General features: G+C 38.5%; 1 protein-coding gene across 1 annotated transcript in view; it reads right to left on the bottom strand.

Moving 5' to 3' along the window:
- The window catches only part of KDSR (3-ketodihydrosphingosine reductase), a 53,821-nt gene extending 43,719 nt beyond the window's left edge, over positions 1-10,102 (bottom strand). Inside the window, exon 1 of the mRNA XM_074279027.1 lies at positions 9,796-10,102. Within this exon, the coding sequence (XP_074135128.1) occupies positions 9,796-9,903 (108 nt within the window). The 5' untranslated portion in view covers positions 9,904-10,102. The remainder of the gene's footprint in view (positions 1-9,795) is intronic.
- Positions 10,103-16,713: the final 6,611 nt, after the last annotated feature.

Below are 16,713 nucleotides of genomic sequence, written 5' to 3'. Positions count from 1 at the left end.
GTCCCAGACCACTGTGCTAAATAAACACCAGAATGACACAGTAAGGTATCTTCCCCATTCTCAGGGAGCTTATAATCTAGCAGAATAGGAGACATACACAAACTTATACATGAAAGATGCATTGGAGAGGTCAAAACATAATATAATGAGAGATCTAAATGGGGAAAAAAATCTATTATTAACTTATAGAAACCAGGGTAACTTCCTTATATTAAGTTGAACTTTTAAAAAAGATAAAATATTTTTTAAAAAACCACAGAAAGTAGAGTGAGCCATCCTATATATAGTATGAGCAAAGGCACAAAGCCAGGAATGTTGTGGAGGATAGGGGGGTTATAAGTAGGCTTGTTTGACAGAATAGTTTGAAACAAGGCTTATTTTGTTTTGTGGGGTCATGACAGACATTTATATAGCCCACACTCTGTGCCAAACACTGTGTTAAGCACTTCACCTTGGGATGTAGGTGTCACAATTATTCTCATTTTACACTAGAGGGAACTGAGACAAAGGTGAATTGACAAGTCTAAAGTTAAGTGAACATTAAGTGTCTAAGGATATATTTGAACTCAGGTCTTCTTGCTTCCATGCCCAGTGCTACCTCAATGCACCTAATTCTTTCTATTCACACTGCTACCACTTAAGGTGAGGATCCTGTTCACCTCTTACCTACATTCCAAACCATCCCCCACACAACTGCCAAAATGACTTTCCTGAAGTACAGGTCTGAGTGTCAAAATTACTCATCTCTATCCCTACTCCTCAATAAACTTTACTGGTTCTCTATTACCTCTCCTGTTGTGATACCTTGTATTTGGGCTTTAAAGCTCTTCACAACTAGTTCTCTTCAGTCTTATTCCAGTTTCCTCCCCTCCACATACTCTAAAGTCCAGCCATATTGGTCAACCTGTCCCTGATACATGAAGCTCCTCTTCTACCAGCCTTTGGGCCTGTTCTTTTCTGCCTAGAATGCTTATTACTCTACCTCCAGCTCTTGCTTCAAGAGTCAGTTCCAATAAAACCTTCTGAAGGAGACCTTTTTCAATTCTACTGATTGGTCAACAAAGATGCACACTGCATCTTGGGTCATCATCACGCATCTAGACGTCTGTTTTAAAGACTCTGGAGGAGATAATGAGACAAAAGACTTTGCACAGTTCTACCTCACTAATATCCAGTTTACACTCAAGTCATCACACTTAGAGTGTCACTGGTCCTCTTCAGGAATAAAGGATGAACAACATCAGCTCTTAATGCCTAAAGTTACTTTGAATCTAATTTGTATGTATCTTTTATATACAGACATATTTCTTTATATGTGAGTGTATACATACATATACACACACACACACACACACATATATATATATATGTATATATATACACACACACACACACACAGGTACAGGCACACACATTGCCTCCCCATTACAACATAAGGATCTTCAAGTCAGAGGCTGTTTTTGCTTTTTTTTTTTTTTTGTATCTTAGCCCTCAACATAGTGTCTGATATATAGGAAGTATTTAATAAATGTTTGTTAAAACACTAAGATACTATCTCATACTTATCAAATTGGCTAATGGGATAGAAAAGGAAAAATTATAAATGTTGAAGAGGATGTGGAAAAATTGGGATACTAATGCACTGGTGGTGGAAATGTGAACTGATCCAACCATTCTGAAAAACAATTTGGAACTAAGCCCAAGAGGCTATCAAACTGGGCATGCTTTTTGATCTAGGAATGCCATTACTAGGTCTGTATTTTCTTTCTTTCTTTCTTTCTTTCTTTCTTTCTTTCTTTCTTTCTTTCTTTCTTTCTTTCTTTCTTTCTTTCTTTCTTTCCTTCTTTCCTTCCTTCCTTCCTTCCTTCCTTCCTTCCTTCCTTCCTTCCTTCCTTCCTTCCTTCCTTCCTTCCTTCCTTCCTTCCTTCCTTCCTTTTTTCCTTCCTTCCTTCCTTCCTTCCTTCCTTCCTTCCTTCCTTCCTTCCTTCCTTCCTTCCTTCCTTCCTTCCTTCCTTCCTTGGAATTGGTAAATCAATCAATAAGCATTTATTAAATACTTATTAGTTCCAGGTACTATATTAGGTCACTAAGGATACAAAAACAAAATTCAAACAATTCCTACCTTCAGTGACCTTGCATTCTCTGGGGGAAACAGCATGCATATACACAGATATATAAAAACACAAATAAACAGTAGATCCTTTGTTTTCACCCAGCTTTGAATTGAGGAACTAGGTCTGTATTTCCAAGAGACTTTTAAAAAGACAGAGGGAGAAGGAATTTATGATCTATTATTTATAGTAGCTCTTTTTTTGTGATGGCAAAGAAATAGAAATTGGGTGTCCATCAATTGAGGAATGGCTGAACAAGTAGTATATGATTATAATGGAATATTTTGGACTATAAGAAATACTGGACAGGTGGATTTCAGAAAAAAATAGGAAAGACTTATATGAATAGTTGCAAAATGAAATAAGCAGAACCAGGAGAACATCATACAAAGTAACAGGAATACTGTATGATGATGATCAACTGTAAATGACTTATTCTCAACAATTCAATGATACCAAAAAAAATTCCAAAGGACTCATGATGAAAAATGCTATCTCCAGAGAAAGAATTGATAGAGTCTGAATGTAGATTGAAGCATATGATTTTTCTCCTTCTGTATTATTTTTTTTCCTTTGCATCTGTATCTTCTTTCATAACATGGTAATATACTTTATTTTTTAACAGGTATAACTTTTAACAAATTGCTGACTGTCTCAGAGAAATAGGACATTTAGAACTCAAGTTGTTAAAAAAAAAAAAAAAAGTTTGTTGACTGATCCATGAACTCTCTGTTCCAAACAAAATGATTTATGCAAAAGAAGTATGGGCTTTTCTACCTCCATACTTTTGCTCATGTTTTTCCCTATGCCTGGAAAGTCCTCCTGCTCCATCTTTACCTGTCCTAAATCCCTTATTTACTTTACTGATCCTTTTCCTGTGATGTATGTTAAGTTATAATTATCTATAAAACTCCATATAGGCAGAGATTGTGAAGTATCTGGGTTTTTTTTTAGCCCTTAAAAAGGCATTTATGATGCAGTAGGAAAAGAACTGAACTTGGACTTGAGAGATTTGGTTCAAATCCTACTCTGCCATTTATCTATGATCCTGAACAAGTTGTTCCATTTCTCTCTCTTTCTCATTTTCAGTTTCTTCATTTATGAAATGACTATAATGCTTGTATCTCAAAAGGCTGATGTGGGGAAAGACCTTCAAAAACCTGAACAGCCATTCACATTCATATTGCTCATTTATTATCATTATCTCCAGTTTATGCTTCAGAAGTTTGGAAAGTTGAAATATGAAAGGGACCAAGGGACCAAGAAGGGAAGAGATACAAGACATTAACATTCATAGTTCAACCAGAACAGGAAGAAGAGACTTTTGGAATGGCTAGGAGAAACACCAAGTAGAACCTAGTTAAGAAGGTAGAATGGACAAATGGTAACTCAGGGCTAGGAAGATGAGAGGCTACCAGAGGGCTAACTCAGACCTGTAGAATGGATCTTGTCATGTGAGAGGAAGATGATGACTAGAGGCAATTGCGTTATCTGATCTCACTCTTCTTCCCTCTGCCTCCAATTTATTTCATTCCCAATCCACAAGGAACAGCTGTGTCAATAAAGGCTGCTTTGAAACTCCTTCAAGTTTATGATTCACAGCTCTAGAAGCTCTCCGAAAATTGACCTGCCCTTTCACCTAGGCATGGTCCTTAACAGATTATTTCACCTCTTCCAGAGATTTTTCCCATTTATATCCAATTTATAGCAGCAAATGCTTCCAGGAAAGATAAAAGCACCCTTAGTCACAAATACTGGGTGTTCACTGGAAAGAAGTCCATCCTCTTGAATGTGATCTTTTGCATTAGATAACATGTTGGAATCATAAAAATTTGGGTAAAGTCATTTCTGAAAGAAACATTAACTGCAAAAAAATTTTAATACTATTTTCCCCTACTTTAACTCATGAGATATGAGAATTAGAAGAGACATGAAAGAGACACCTTATCTAATCCTTTCGTTTTACAGATGAAGATTGAAATTCAAAGAAGCAGTATCTTTGTCGCTCAGTCATGTCCAACTCTTCACAATCCCTTTCGGGTTTTCATGGCAAAGATATGAGAGTGATTTGCTATTTCCTTCTCTACTCATTTTATAGATGAGGAAACTGAGGCAAACAGGGTAAACTGACTTGTCCAGAGTCACACAGCTAGAAAATGTCTCAGGCCAGATTTGAACTTGAATTCTCCTCACTCCTGGCTGGTACTCTACCCACTGCATCACTTTAGGTGCCCCAAGAAGCAGTTTATCTTACAAATTCATACAGCTAATTAGTTAAGAAGGTAACTGGAATACTAGGTTCCTGACTCCTTAACAAGTTCAGATTTCTTTCCATTATGCTACAAGATCAATAAATCAGTAGTTTTCAAAGCAGAGTCTGGGAACACTTTTGGTTCCCTGAGACTCATTGAAGAGGTCTATGAGGTCAAAACTATTTTCAAAATAATATTTTCATTTCTAACATAGTAAATATTGATAGATAAGACTCATAAACAAAAGCTCTTCGGAGGATGCCCAGTAATTTTTAGAGCTGGAATTTGAACTCAAATCCCCTGACTGTAAAAGCACTTTTGTTTTCACCAAACTAGAATTACAGCTCCAGTTACTGCCTCACAAGGTTATGGCAAGGCTCAAAATGAGAAGATATGGGAAAGAACTTTGCAAAGGGTAAAGCATCATACAAAAGTAAAGTTTGTTTTCTATGAGTATAGAGTTCTCCATTAAATAAAGTTGTTGTTATTTGTCCTTCATTCTTGAGGATTGACCATGACATCAGGGAGGTGATGCCATGATATGTAAATGAATTAGATTTAAGTGAAGGAGGGTTGTGCAGGGACAACTGCCTCATTTTCCCCTCCAGGGCTGTTGGGGGTCCAATGGCCAGACATAGTTCAGGATGACTGGAGATGGTTCTAGATGGAATACATTCTATTCTATTGCATCTAGAGAGACCTGACTTTTTAAAACTAAGGTCTTCAACAAGTCTCAGTTAGTGTTCTCTATTAAATAAGGTAGAATTGCACCACCAGAGTGGGCAGGTTCAAAAATGACTCCAAGAAATTTCAGCATACAGATTAACTCTTTCTTAACCAGATTAACTCTTTCTTAACACAAATCTAATTCAAGATAGATACTTAGAGTCATTTTTACAGGTGAAGTGAGAAGTAAACAGAACCAGGAAAACAATATTGTAGTTGTTGGATAATTCAGAGTAGTGTTGATTCTTCTAGACTTCGTTTGGTATTTTCTTGGCAAAGATACTGGAGAGGTTTGTCATTTTCTCCTCCAGCTTATTTAACAGATGAGGAAACTGAAGCAAGCCGGGTGAAGTGACTTGCTCATGGTCATACAAACAATAAGTGCCTGAGGCTAGCTTTGTACTGAGGAGATCAATCTTCCAGACTCCAGCCCTGGCATTTTATCCACTTTGACCCTGGTATAATTAAGTAAAAGTGGAGAACCAAAAAGGGGAAATTAAATGCTATGTAATTACCATAATCCATATGGGTCTTGAAAAAAAATTTTTAAATGTACCTCCTTTTCTTCTCTGCAGAGGTGGAGGGCAGAGTATGGGTATACAACACTGTACATGCTATTAGATTCCTGAACTGCTTTTTCCTTTTGGAAATGATTTTAAAATATAAAAATAATAATAATGATAATAATGCATGTGCTGTTTCATATGACATTCTTATAAATGTAATGCTTGCATTTGGAAATGGAGAGGAATATATTCAGAAGTCAAAGTTACATACAAACAAAAGCCACATTTTAAAAAAAGTATAACCTTGACTATGTTGCTTTAAATTTATAAATTAAAGAGGAAACTTTTCACACTGGGTTAAAAAAAAATTGCAATTACACTATTGCCTGAATTGAAAGAAAAAAAAAGATGATGTCAGCTTTAGTTGCACTGAGCACAGGTGACAGACAGTTAAAAGCAACATTTTAACCTACTTTAAAAAAATCTCTCCCTCACCATTATACTCAACTGTAAGATTTTTAAAAGATTACTCATTCTTTTCTGTCCAATTTTTGCTTTTTTTAAGGGCAATTAGAAAGGCTGGTTGGCTGACTGGATTCTGTTAAAAGAGAGACAAACAGACAAGGTTTCTAAGGACCCTTTGAGCTCTCACATTCAATGTCTAGAGAAAAAAAAATTCTGATGAAAGGTATGGTTGGTGGAATGTCTTTTAGAGATTGGAATCACACCTCTTATTTTCTAATTCTTTCTTAAGAGGGAGCTTTAGAGGTTTCCTAACATTTGCAGGCTATGATTAATTGGTATGTCTTTAAACAAATCTCAAGAGTTCCTCTTGGGCCTCAATTTTACCATTTTTAAAATGAGAAAAAAAAAAAAAAAAGAGTAATAAGGACTATTATGGGAATGGCTAAGTAAATAATTATGAGGAATACTACCATGAATGCAAGAAACTAATACTAATCTTCTCTTGTCTTGTCCCTTTACAGAAAATCTCACAGGGGCAATTTTGCTTTCAGTTTCTTACCTAAAACAATCTTACATATTGATAGTAACCTCAGGTGAATTAGCATGTGCATTGTTTTTTATATTCTTGTATTATGTTCCCTGAATTCTCAAACTCCACAGATTTGTTCATATGGAATGATTACAAAAAAATACATTAGGCAACATATTCTCTATTTCTTTCACAGCAAATATCAGAGAATATATTGCCTAATGTGTGGGCTACAGTCCAGACAATTTTAAGGAAAGTAGTTAAGTTTATAGCTGAAGTCCTTTAAATCACTAAAAACAAGAAACAGTGTTGACTTTTCTAACTTAGTATACAGCGCCCTTCTGATGTTCTTTAGTGGATTCCAGGTCTGGAATGAATCCTAAGTTTCAGAAGGCTACGTCAGCAAAGCACAAACTCTAGAAGGCCCTTATTGTCCAGTTGTGTCCAACTCTTCATGAACCCATTTGGAATTTTCTTGGCAAAAATATTGGAGTAGTTTGCCATTTCCTTTTTCAAATCATTTGACGAATGAAGAAAGGGGATGAAGTGGCTTGACCAGGATCACCCAGCTAGTAAATGTCTGAAGATGGATTTGAACTTAGTCCTCCTAATTTGAGGCCTACCATTCTATCCACTGCTCCACCTAGCTATCCCTAGAAACCCTACCAAAGAAGAAAAGCTTTGAGAATAGAACCAGTGACATACTACATGTATTCTGACAGCAGGCCTGGCTGAGATTGTGAATAGTTAGTTCATCGGTCACAATAATTCTCCAATGACCATCTATAGTTAAATAAAGATGTCTGGGCAATGAAAAGTTCTTGAAAATACTAAATTAGGATAAACAAAAATAGCTGACATTTACCATCATTTTAAGGGTTGCAAAATACTGTATACACATTATATTTCATTTGCTACAACACTATAAGCACTTTGGGGGGGGGGGAATTGAAGCTGGTGATTTCACTGATGGCCACATGTAAACTCCCTCAGAAAATCAATAATACCTCTACTTTGGAAAGTTGATTGGAGTCCAGAGAGGTTAAGACTTAAGTATGAGAGATGGAATTTTAATCTAGGTGTCTTCTGACTTGCAAATCCAGTGTCTTTGCCTTATAACATAGTCTACAGAAGATTTGTAGAAGGAATCAGATAAAAACTCATTAAGATGAAAAGGCAAGAAAAAAAAAAAGATGAAAAGGCAAGGATAGGTTATAATCTGGAGGAAATAATACTGAGTTGATGGATCTAACAAAGTATGATTAAAAGTGGAAAAACTTAAAAGAGAATACAACTTTTAAAAACTTGCTTCTAAAGCATGTCTTCTTTAAAAGCTGAATGGTCAGAATTTTGAATTTTTTTGTTATTTCTATCCTTTTATTTCCCTTTCTAAACACAGCACTGGTTGAAAATAAATGGAGTTTTATGAGAAGACATGTAAAGAAATGAACTTTGCCTCTCACTAACTCTTGCCCTAATTACAAATATAGACAAAAGTAGTGTTTTATAATAATCTTCCAGCCAAGGGAAGTCACTTGCAAACCTTATCTGGATAGTTTGAAGATATTACTATTTCCAGTCTTCCTCCTAAATCCTCCTTCATGACCCTCCTTATTCATAATTCAGGTTCTCCTCTCTTTATTCCCCTCTTTCAAACTGTCACAGGCTATTATGCTATATAAATGAGAAAGTAGATGTCAAGGACCTATAAAATGCCATATAGATGTTGTGAGGTGATATCAGTCACCCTTAATAAAGGTGGGAATGTTAAGTCCACCAAATAAAGATAAAACAAATAACAACCCTCCCCTTCATTTGTAATGGGCCATGTGGATGACATTTAGCCTTTTTTGGAAAAAGCCAAAATCATAATCATATTCCATATCAGAGACACTTTTGGTGCACCAAAGTAGGAGAATAACGGTGAAGACAACAGGGAATATATTATGTAAGAGAGAGGGGTTAAAAGAAGCAACCGTAGCCAGCACAGGCACTCAGTGGTGTTTGGGGAGGATTTTTCCCCCAGGAAAAAGCCATGGTGAGTCACTTCCAAGATACCCACTGCTTCTGTTACAAGAGAGAAGGTCCACCGGATTCTCAGCTACCTCACTCAGCCCTGCCTTCTGTGGGTCAGGCTTTCGAGAATCCTTCTCAATTCAACACACATTAGTTAGCTAATCGGGCCTCTTCTTCAGAGCAGGCCTGCTGGAGTGTAAAGGACAAAAGCCCCGGCCCAAAAAGTTCAAAAGCGATTGAGTTACAGACCCAGGTGTCCACAGCATGTCTTGGGTGAAATTGTTCCACATCTCTCTGGGCTTTAGCTGACTCATCAGTAAAACTGAGATAAAAATATCTCTTCCCCTAGTTGCTTCAAGGATGGCACTGTCTACCAAGCACTTAGAGGTAAAAGCATTGCAAAAAGACAAGGTATTCTGCTTTATCTCCAGAGAGACAATCACAGGTTTCCCTGGCCCTCCTGCTCCGGTCTCTACTACCAAACCCCAGCTCCTCCTCACAACGGCCCCTCCTCCTGCCAGGGGCTACTGGAATAGACGTGCACTATGTGTAGAGTAGAGAACCTATTGGACACCGTATCACTCTCGGGTCTGTTTCAGGTGAGGGAGGGTGCAAACCAAATCTCCCGGTCCTTCACCAGTCTCGCCCAGCCTAAGCCGGCCGACTGCGTCAGGTGACCTTCCGAATGGCCCTCCTTTCCATCCCTGCCAGGGCCTGGCAGCAGATGCTGGCGCACCCGGAAGGATGAGGATGATATCCCAAACGGGAGCCCGAGCCCTGTCCCTTCTCTCTCCCAGGGCTTTTCTGAGGCGGTCACAAAAGGTCTTCCTGGTATTTGGGGATGCAACAGATGGGGGTAGGGGCGGCTACCTCGGGGCACCTGGAGAACGCTCGGTCATTGGGAAGGGAGGGAGAAACTCGTCTGGAACGGGGAAAGGCAGCCGCCTAGGGAAGGGGGCGGGGAAAGAAAGCAAGAGGATTAGACGAGAGCTAGGAAGGAATCGCTGCCCGGGAGAATTACCAGCAGGAGCCTCCGCGGCCGCGGGCGAAGGAGCGGGAGATTAGCCAGGAAGGAAGCCGGGGAAAGGAAGCAACAGGAGGCAGGTCTCCGCGCAGCATGGATGCGGCGCGGGTCAGGACATCCCCTCTCCCCCAGCCCCGTCCCGTCCCCGGCGGCTCTGGCCACTCACCACTACATGGGCCCCGGGCAGGGCGAGGGGCTTGGGGCTGATGAGCGGAGAGACCATGTAGAGCAGCAGCACGAACGCTACGATGAAGGCGGCCGCCAGCAGCAGCATCGCTCTGGCAGCAGCCGCGGACTCTGGGGGCCGGCAGCTGGGCGGGGGGCGCCGGGCGGCTGGGGAAGGGGAGGGAGCTCGGCTGCGGGGGAGAGGGAAGGGCCCGACAGGGGACCCGGGGGCTGGCGAGGGCAGAGCGGGGCGCCCGCGGCAGGAACCGGGAGTGTTTGGGTTAGCCTCCGAGGCTGGCGGGGATGGGAGTAGGACGGGAAGAGGAGGAGCCCGGGCAGGAGGCGCGGCCAGGGCCCGGGCGGGGGCTTCCCGGCGTGGAGCTGAGAGGGAGAGCGGCCCCTGGAGGACATCGCAGCCCCGAGGCTCCCGCGCCGCCGCCTGCAGAGCTCCATCGGGGCGGCCGCAGCCTCGAGCTGTGGGCGCCGGCTTTTGTTTCTTCTCCTGTGGGAGGCTGTCCTTTGTTGGATCAATTGATATTTGCTTCTAATTGAGTAAATAGTCCGGTATTTTCAGCATAACCCAGTTATTGCAAAACTAGGGAGGGGTCCGATTATTGCTGGGGCGTCTGTCCCCCGCCGGGGAGCTCCGGGCTCACGTGAGCCACCGCGAGCTGGGCCCGGGTACCAGTGTCCCATTCCTGCAGGAACTACCCCTTTACCCGTGGAGGGAACGGCCCTTCCTACACTCTGGCTGGGAAATCAAGCATCTTACATAATCGTAAAATCCCCAGTTCGTAACATAAATAAAATTGTACCAAAAGTTTTGATCTCTTCCTTTTAATGTACCAGAAATGCTAATAAAATGAATGGGGATTGGAATATTGGAATAATATTAAATATTATAATATTTAATATTAAAATATTAAATTAAAATTAAAATAATATTATAAAAAAAATATGGAATATATTGGAATAATATTAAAAGAGATATATATATATATATCTTTTAATCAGAGATGTAATGGAGCAAAGAATGACCTCTAAGTCAGGCGAACTAGGGTTCAAGTCCAGCCTCTGACTCAGCCAGTTACTTAATCTCTTTATTGCTTTGTAAGCAATTCTCATTCCAGAGTTCCTTGTTTCCGGAGATCCCAGGTCCTTATTGTAATCCACACATTTTCTTGAATTTAAATAAGAACTGTCAGCAGAGATTCAAAAGAAAAATGGATTTCCACAAGGATTACTTAGAAGAAATGGAGAGACCAAAAAAATGAAATGAATCTCTGGATGAAAAACTTGAAGAAAATACAGAGTTTACAAGAAAAAGTGGGAAAACTTCAAGAAGAAATTAACTTCCTAAAAACTAGTGTCAACTAGACCAAGCTGGCCTCTAACCTGGGGATGGCCTGAGACAAACAGAGCAAGCTAGAGACAGGGAGAGTCAGGAATCAAAGAGAACTTTAATTTCAAAGTGAGGAAAAGGACTTCCACAAAGAATACATAAGCAGGCCCATGCCTAGTGGGGGCAGACCCACAGAAGTGTGGCAAGATCTTAATATTTATGCCAAATGTCTATGCAGTGAGCTGTAGCCCTGACAATAAGAGGTAATAGCATCAACAAGAAGTTTGATTCATAGCAGAACTTCATGACCAGCATGTGAGGATTTATCTAGTGGTTGTCTGAGATCAGAAAACACATAGTTCTAGTTAAAGCAATACAATAATTACATGATTTTGCCAAATATCCAAAGAAAAAGCACAAACTCAGGACACAACTTGTTTGCTGGGTGGCTCCTAAAATCTTGACACTAGAAATAGCCCAAGCAAAAATCAGTGATTCCAAGAGAGAGCAAGAAATAGTAAAAACAAAATCAAGAGTGAGGTGAAAAAATAAAAGAAAAGGCATGACCTGGTATCAGAAACAAATGACTCAGAAAAGTAAGTCAAGGAGAAGATGATTTGATCTGGACTCCCTGAAAACCATGATTTAAAAAAAAAAAACCAAAAAACAAACAAACAAAAAAAAAACCTTGGGCACTATATTTCAAGAAATAATAAGTGAAACTTTCCAGGTGTATTAGAACCAATGGATAAAGTAAAGATGGGAAGATTTCCAAAAAAGATTCTAAGAATGTCAGTCAAAATCGGAAGCTTCCCATATCCAAGAAAAAATATTGCAAGCATCCATTAAAAAAGCAAAGGAAGCACCAAATAATTGCTTAAGACCTGGCAGCTTCTACTAACACAAAGTAATCTTTGAATACAATATTCCAAAAGATCATACATAGATTATATCCTACAAAGCTTTGTATAATCCTACAAGAGATTGAAATTAAAAACTGATTTCTTATTCAATTTTGTTAAGACTTGTCAAGCTAGACTTAACATTTCCTCTTCATGTTCTTTATTCTTGAAAGTTTACTCAGGTAACCTTAGGTCAATTGGGTCACAATTCCACTCTTATAACTTGTAACTACAATCTTACATTTTGATTTATACCCTTAAACTTGTAATTTGACTTATCACCTAGTTTCCAGAGAAATCTAAATAACCTAAAGGTAAATCTCATCCATCTAAACCATTTTACTAAACGTCAGTCTTGTCAAATTAAAACTGTTGTTGCAATTCTCATAAGGACAGCTAGGTGGTACAGTGCATAGAATGCCAGAGTTGGAGTCAAAAAGACTCATTTTAAATTCAAATCTGGCCTCAGATATTTACTAGCCAAATCATTTAACCCTGTTTGTTTCCTCATCTGTAAAATGAGGTGGAGAAGGAAATGACAAAACACTCAAATATTGAAGAACTTCCATCACTTGAAGAGTAATCACTTGAAGATTACTTCTATCACCTGAGAAGTGATCTCAGGATCTCATCTCCCTGTGATATGATGAAGAGCCAAGCCCTACTTCTTACTTGAAATGTCTATCCAATCAGAAGAAGATACCCCTATGGTGCTGGAGATTTTTGCTCTGTCATCTTATTAATCACAATAAAAGATCCTGTTATTCTTCACTTGGTCATTGAGAGAGTCCATTGATCCCATTTATTGGCAATCACTGTCCTTACTAATAAATGGATTGTGCTCAGAACTTTTTCTCTCAGAATTTCTATTATGACAGAGCTTTATTGCAATAGTAAATAAGCACTTCTGAAAAATAAAAGATTAGAGCTGAGTAGGTACTCTGAAATATAAACACAAAAATACAGAGAAACCTAGGAAAGCAAATTTATTTGAGTAACTGGAAAAAACTATATGATGATATAGTGCTAACATTCTGATATAGAGAAAAGAAATGTGCTCCTTTAGAATTTTAATGTTGCTAAAGAAGTATAATGGAATTCAAAGAATACAGATCTCCTGGAGGAGTAAGTTGATTGATTCTGTTCCAAGACACAAAAAGGAGAAAGGAGGATATAGGTATAGTAAGATTGCAAGTTTGATAAGTAAGAACTACGAAGAGGCCAAACTAATTTCTTATAAAAGCATACAAAACCAGATGGTATCATCAAACTGGTTGGTCAGTGGGGGTAGCTTGTAATGGGGAATATAAGGCAATGGTTCTTTCCTGGGGGACAGGGAGGCTGTTATTCTTCAACCATTGCTTGGGGACTCATCAAAACTTTGAAACCAAAAAGCTCTTCTGAGACTCCAGATTTTGAAACACTTTAGCATAACCCAAACTTTCTGCATCCTGTTTGTCTGTTCCCTGTGGTCAAATGCCCACACTGGAAGTAACAAAAGCACTTAATGGGGTCTATTCCATAGGGAATATGTTAATATAGAAAGAAGGGAGAAGGAAGTGGATTTTACTATTTATCAAAACTGTAGTACTTGAAAATAATGAACAAACATGGAAGAAGGTGTTGGAGGAGTGAACATCAGATGGATCTTATTCTTATATGAAATGGACAAAAGTCAAATGTCAAGCACATGCACACAATTTGGTGTAGAAATATATCAGACTCAGACAAACAAATAAGACAGTTGGGGTAAGAGGGCAGTTAATACTTGGGAGGGAATAATCATGAACAAAATACAAGATCTTAATAGGGGATTAAAAAGGGAGGAAAAAGGAAAACAAAAGAACTAAAATAGTTGGGAAATGGCTGAACAAGTTATGTGCTTGGAAGTGACAGAGGTAGGGCAAGATAAATTCTATGGAACTGTGAGCTAGAGAAGGTGTTTGCCTGGGATAAACTTGTTCTTCCTAAGAATGAATCCCTGTGAACAATTATAACTTATTTCAACATTTTCTTGAATGGTTAACAAATTTCTATTCCTTAATACTTCAACCCAGTAATTCTGAACCCCTGGGGGTTATCAATATTTATGCCCGAGTATCCATTTCCCACTGACTGTCCCTTTATTCCTATCCTCTTCAACACAATTGCCTCCCTCCACCCCTTCTCCAATTTGAAAACTATCCAATCCTTCCATTGCCTTCTCTGGAATGCTTGCTCTATAGAGAAAAACTAAATTTGATCTTAAATTTTTTTTACTGTCTTTTTGAACTCACTGAGATCTGGCTCCATCTTGATGATACAGCTTCTGGTTACCCATTCCAGTTCCATTTCACTCATACTTGACATTTGATCAAAGTGGAAGAGTTGAATTATTCTTTGCTCCCTATTCCCACTTTTAGATTATCATTCTCCCATCTTCACTAAGTAATTTTTCCTTCTTTGAAGTTCATTCAATCCATATTTATTGTTTGATAAGGATTTTGGTACTGTAAATCTCAAGGACACTCTCCTTTCTTCCTCTAACAGTTTTATGCCTGGCTCACTGTCTTTCTCTCCTGCCCCATATTTATACTCACGAGAGGGATTTCAGCATGTTGGTCCTCCAAAAATACTCTTGTAAGGAATTCTAATGAGTCTTGGCCATGTCCTTTGTTTAACCCTTTCCTGATATTATAAGTGTTTGCAGTTATCTGTTATAAAGCAAGGAAGAAGGGAAAGCTACTCTTAACATGCATTGATTAATAAGGTTCTTTTATTAACCTGTTTTTGCTTTGGAAACCCAGTCAATTCCCTGAGTAAAAATCATCAAGCTAGAAGGATGCATAAAACTATTCTGCTTGGCAGGACTCTTGAGACAGAAACTTGATCTCCTATCTTTCTTCTGCTCTCACATCACTGAAAGACTTTTTACCATTGTCCCTTTTTTTTTTATCTATTTCTTGGCCTTTCTCCCACTTTTACCCCATCTTTTAAAATAGATTGCTCCTTTATCATTCCTATTCTTTCATTAATTTTCACACTGTCTTTTCCATCCTCAAAACTCACTTGTTCCATCCATCCCCACTAGCTATTATCCTTTACCTCTCTTCCCTATTATGGCTAAATTCCCTGAGAAGGCCCCCACTTAACCTTTCAAGACTTCTTACATCTTAGTCACTCTATATATTCTGTGGTTCAATGACACATGGCACATGGCACATGGCACATGACATTCCATCTCCCAGGATTTTCACTTTCTATCCCCCATATCTGGAGTACTTCTCATTTCTGCTTCAAGTTTCTTTTGATTCCATCGATTCTCTCAGCTGAAGTAATACCTTTTACAATAAGCTTTTTTCCCCCATTCTTCTTCAATTTTTATTATGCACCCTCTGAGATCATCCCAAATTTATCCTGTATGTATCTTGTTTTGAGATAATTGTTTCCATTTTTCTCTCCCTCATTAGACTGTGAGCTCCTTGTGAGCGGGAACTTTGCCTTTCTTGGTATTTACAGCCCTTAGGGCACTCCATTGAAAACAGTAATTAATAAATATTAGTTTACTAACTGTTAAATATGGTGTATGAATTTTAATAAATATTATTTCAGAAATGACAAAAGAGATGATTCCAGAGAATCTTGGGTAAAATGAAGTGATGAAGAACTAAGTGAAGAATCTGTTGTTCATTTCTGTTTTACTGTTCACTTATGACCCCATTTGGGGTTTTCTTGGCGAAGATATGGAAATGGTTTGCCATTTCCTTTTCTAGCTCATTTTACAGATGAGGAAACTGAGTCACACATGAAATCTGAAGCTATATTTGAATGCAGGGAGATGCCTTCCTTATGCCAGGCCTGACACTTTATCTATTATGCCATCTAGCTGCCTCTGTAGTGAATCTTCTTAAGAGACTTATGAAATAATTCTCTCAAGGTATTATGAAATACCTTGGGGAGACTTTGGAATATGCATGGACATTCTGTAACTGGTGTATTTCTACTTATCATAGTCCCTAACATCCAAATGCAGCATTGCTACTGGATGAGTCCTTGTCTCAACTATTATTGGGCTGATTTCCAAAGACTTCTCATCAAGTTCTCAAAACTGGGCTGACTGGCTCCAAACCCCAATAGACCCCTCTTTTGTACCTCCTGGTGGCTTGAAATTTGGGTTAATATATTTCTTGAATTTATTTATTGAATTTTGAACAAGAACATTCAAAAGAGGATTAAGGTTTAGGATTGAGATGAGAGAGATGGCAACTCCGTGTACGGTGTCTTCAGAACAAATGTGTAAGAAATAAAACTATAATTAAAATGATTTAGGAAAAAAAAATGTGTTTTCACTCAAAATATGAAGATAAGTAAATGAGACAATATTTTACAACCTCCATTATTTAGCTAATGACTCAAATCTGTAGTTTACATGGTATATGGCAATATAGCTCTACAAGATTAACAACTTAAATATGTAACTTTTCTTCATTAAGGAGACTATGATGGGGTGAACCAAAACTTGTCTAACTAAATTGACTATTGGTATGGGTTTCGATGAAAAAAAAAAGAGAGGAGTCAGTTTGGGGGTGAGAGAACATTAGTTTAAATCTCAAGTTCTGACATTTACTACCTAAGTAACCTTGAACAAATCACTTAATCTTTTTGTGCCTCTGCTTAATGTAAAATCCTATACTTG

Source organism: Sminthopsis crassicaudata, chromosome 1 (genome assembly GCF_048593235.1).
Source record: "Sminthopsis crassicaudata isolate SCR6 chromosome 1, ASM4859323v1, whole genome shotgun sequence".
NCBI classification, from domain to species: Eukaryota; Metazoa; Chordata; class Mammalia; order Dasyuromorphia; family Dasyuridae; genus Sminthopsis; species Sminthopsis crassicaudata.
Note: the sequence above shows the minus strand (reverse complement) of the source record. Positions and strands in the feature narration are given on the sequence as shown.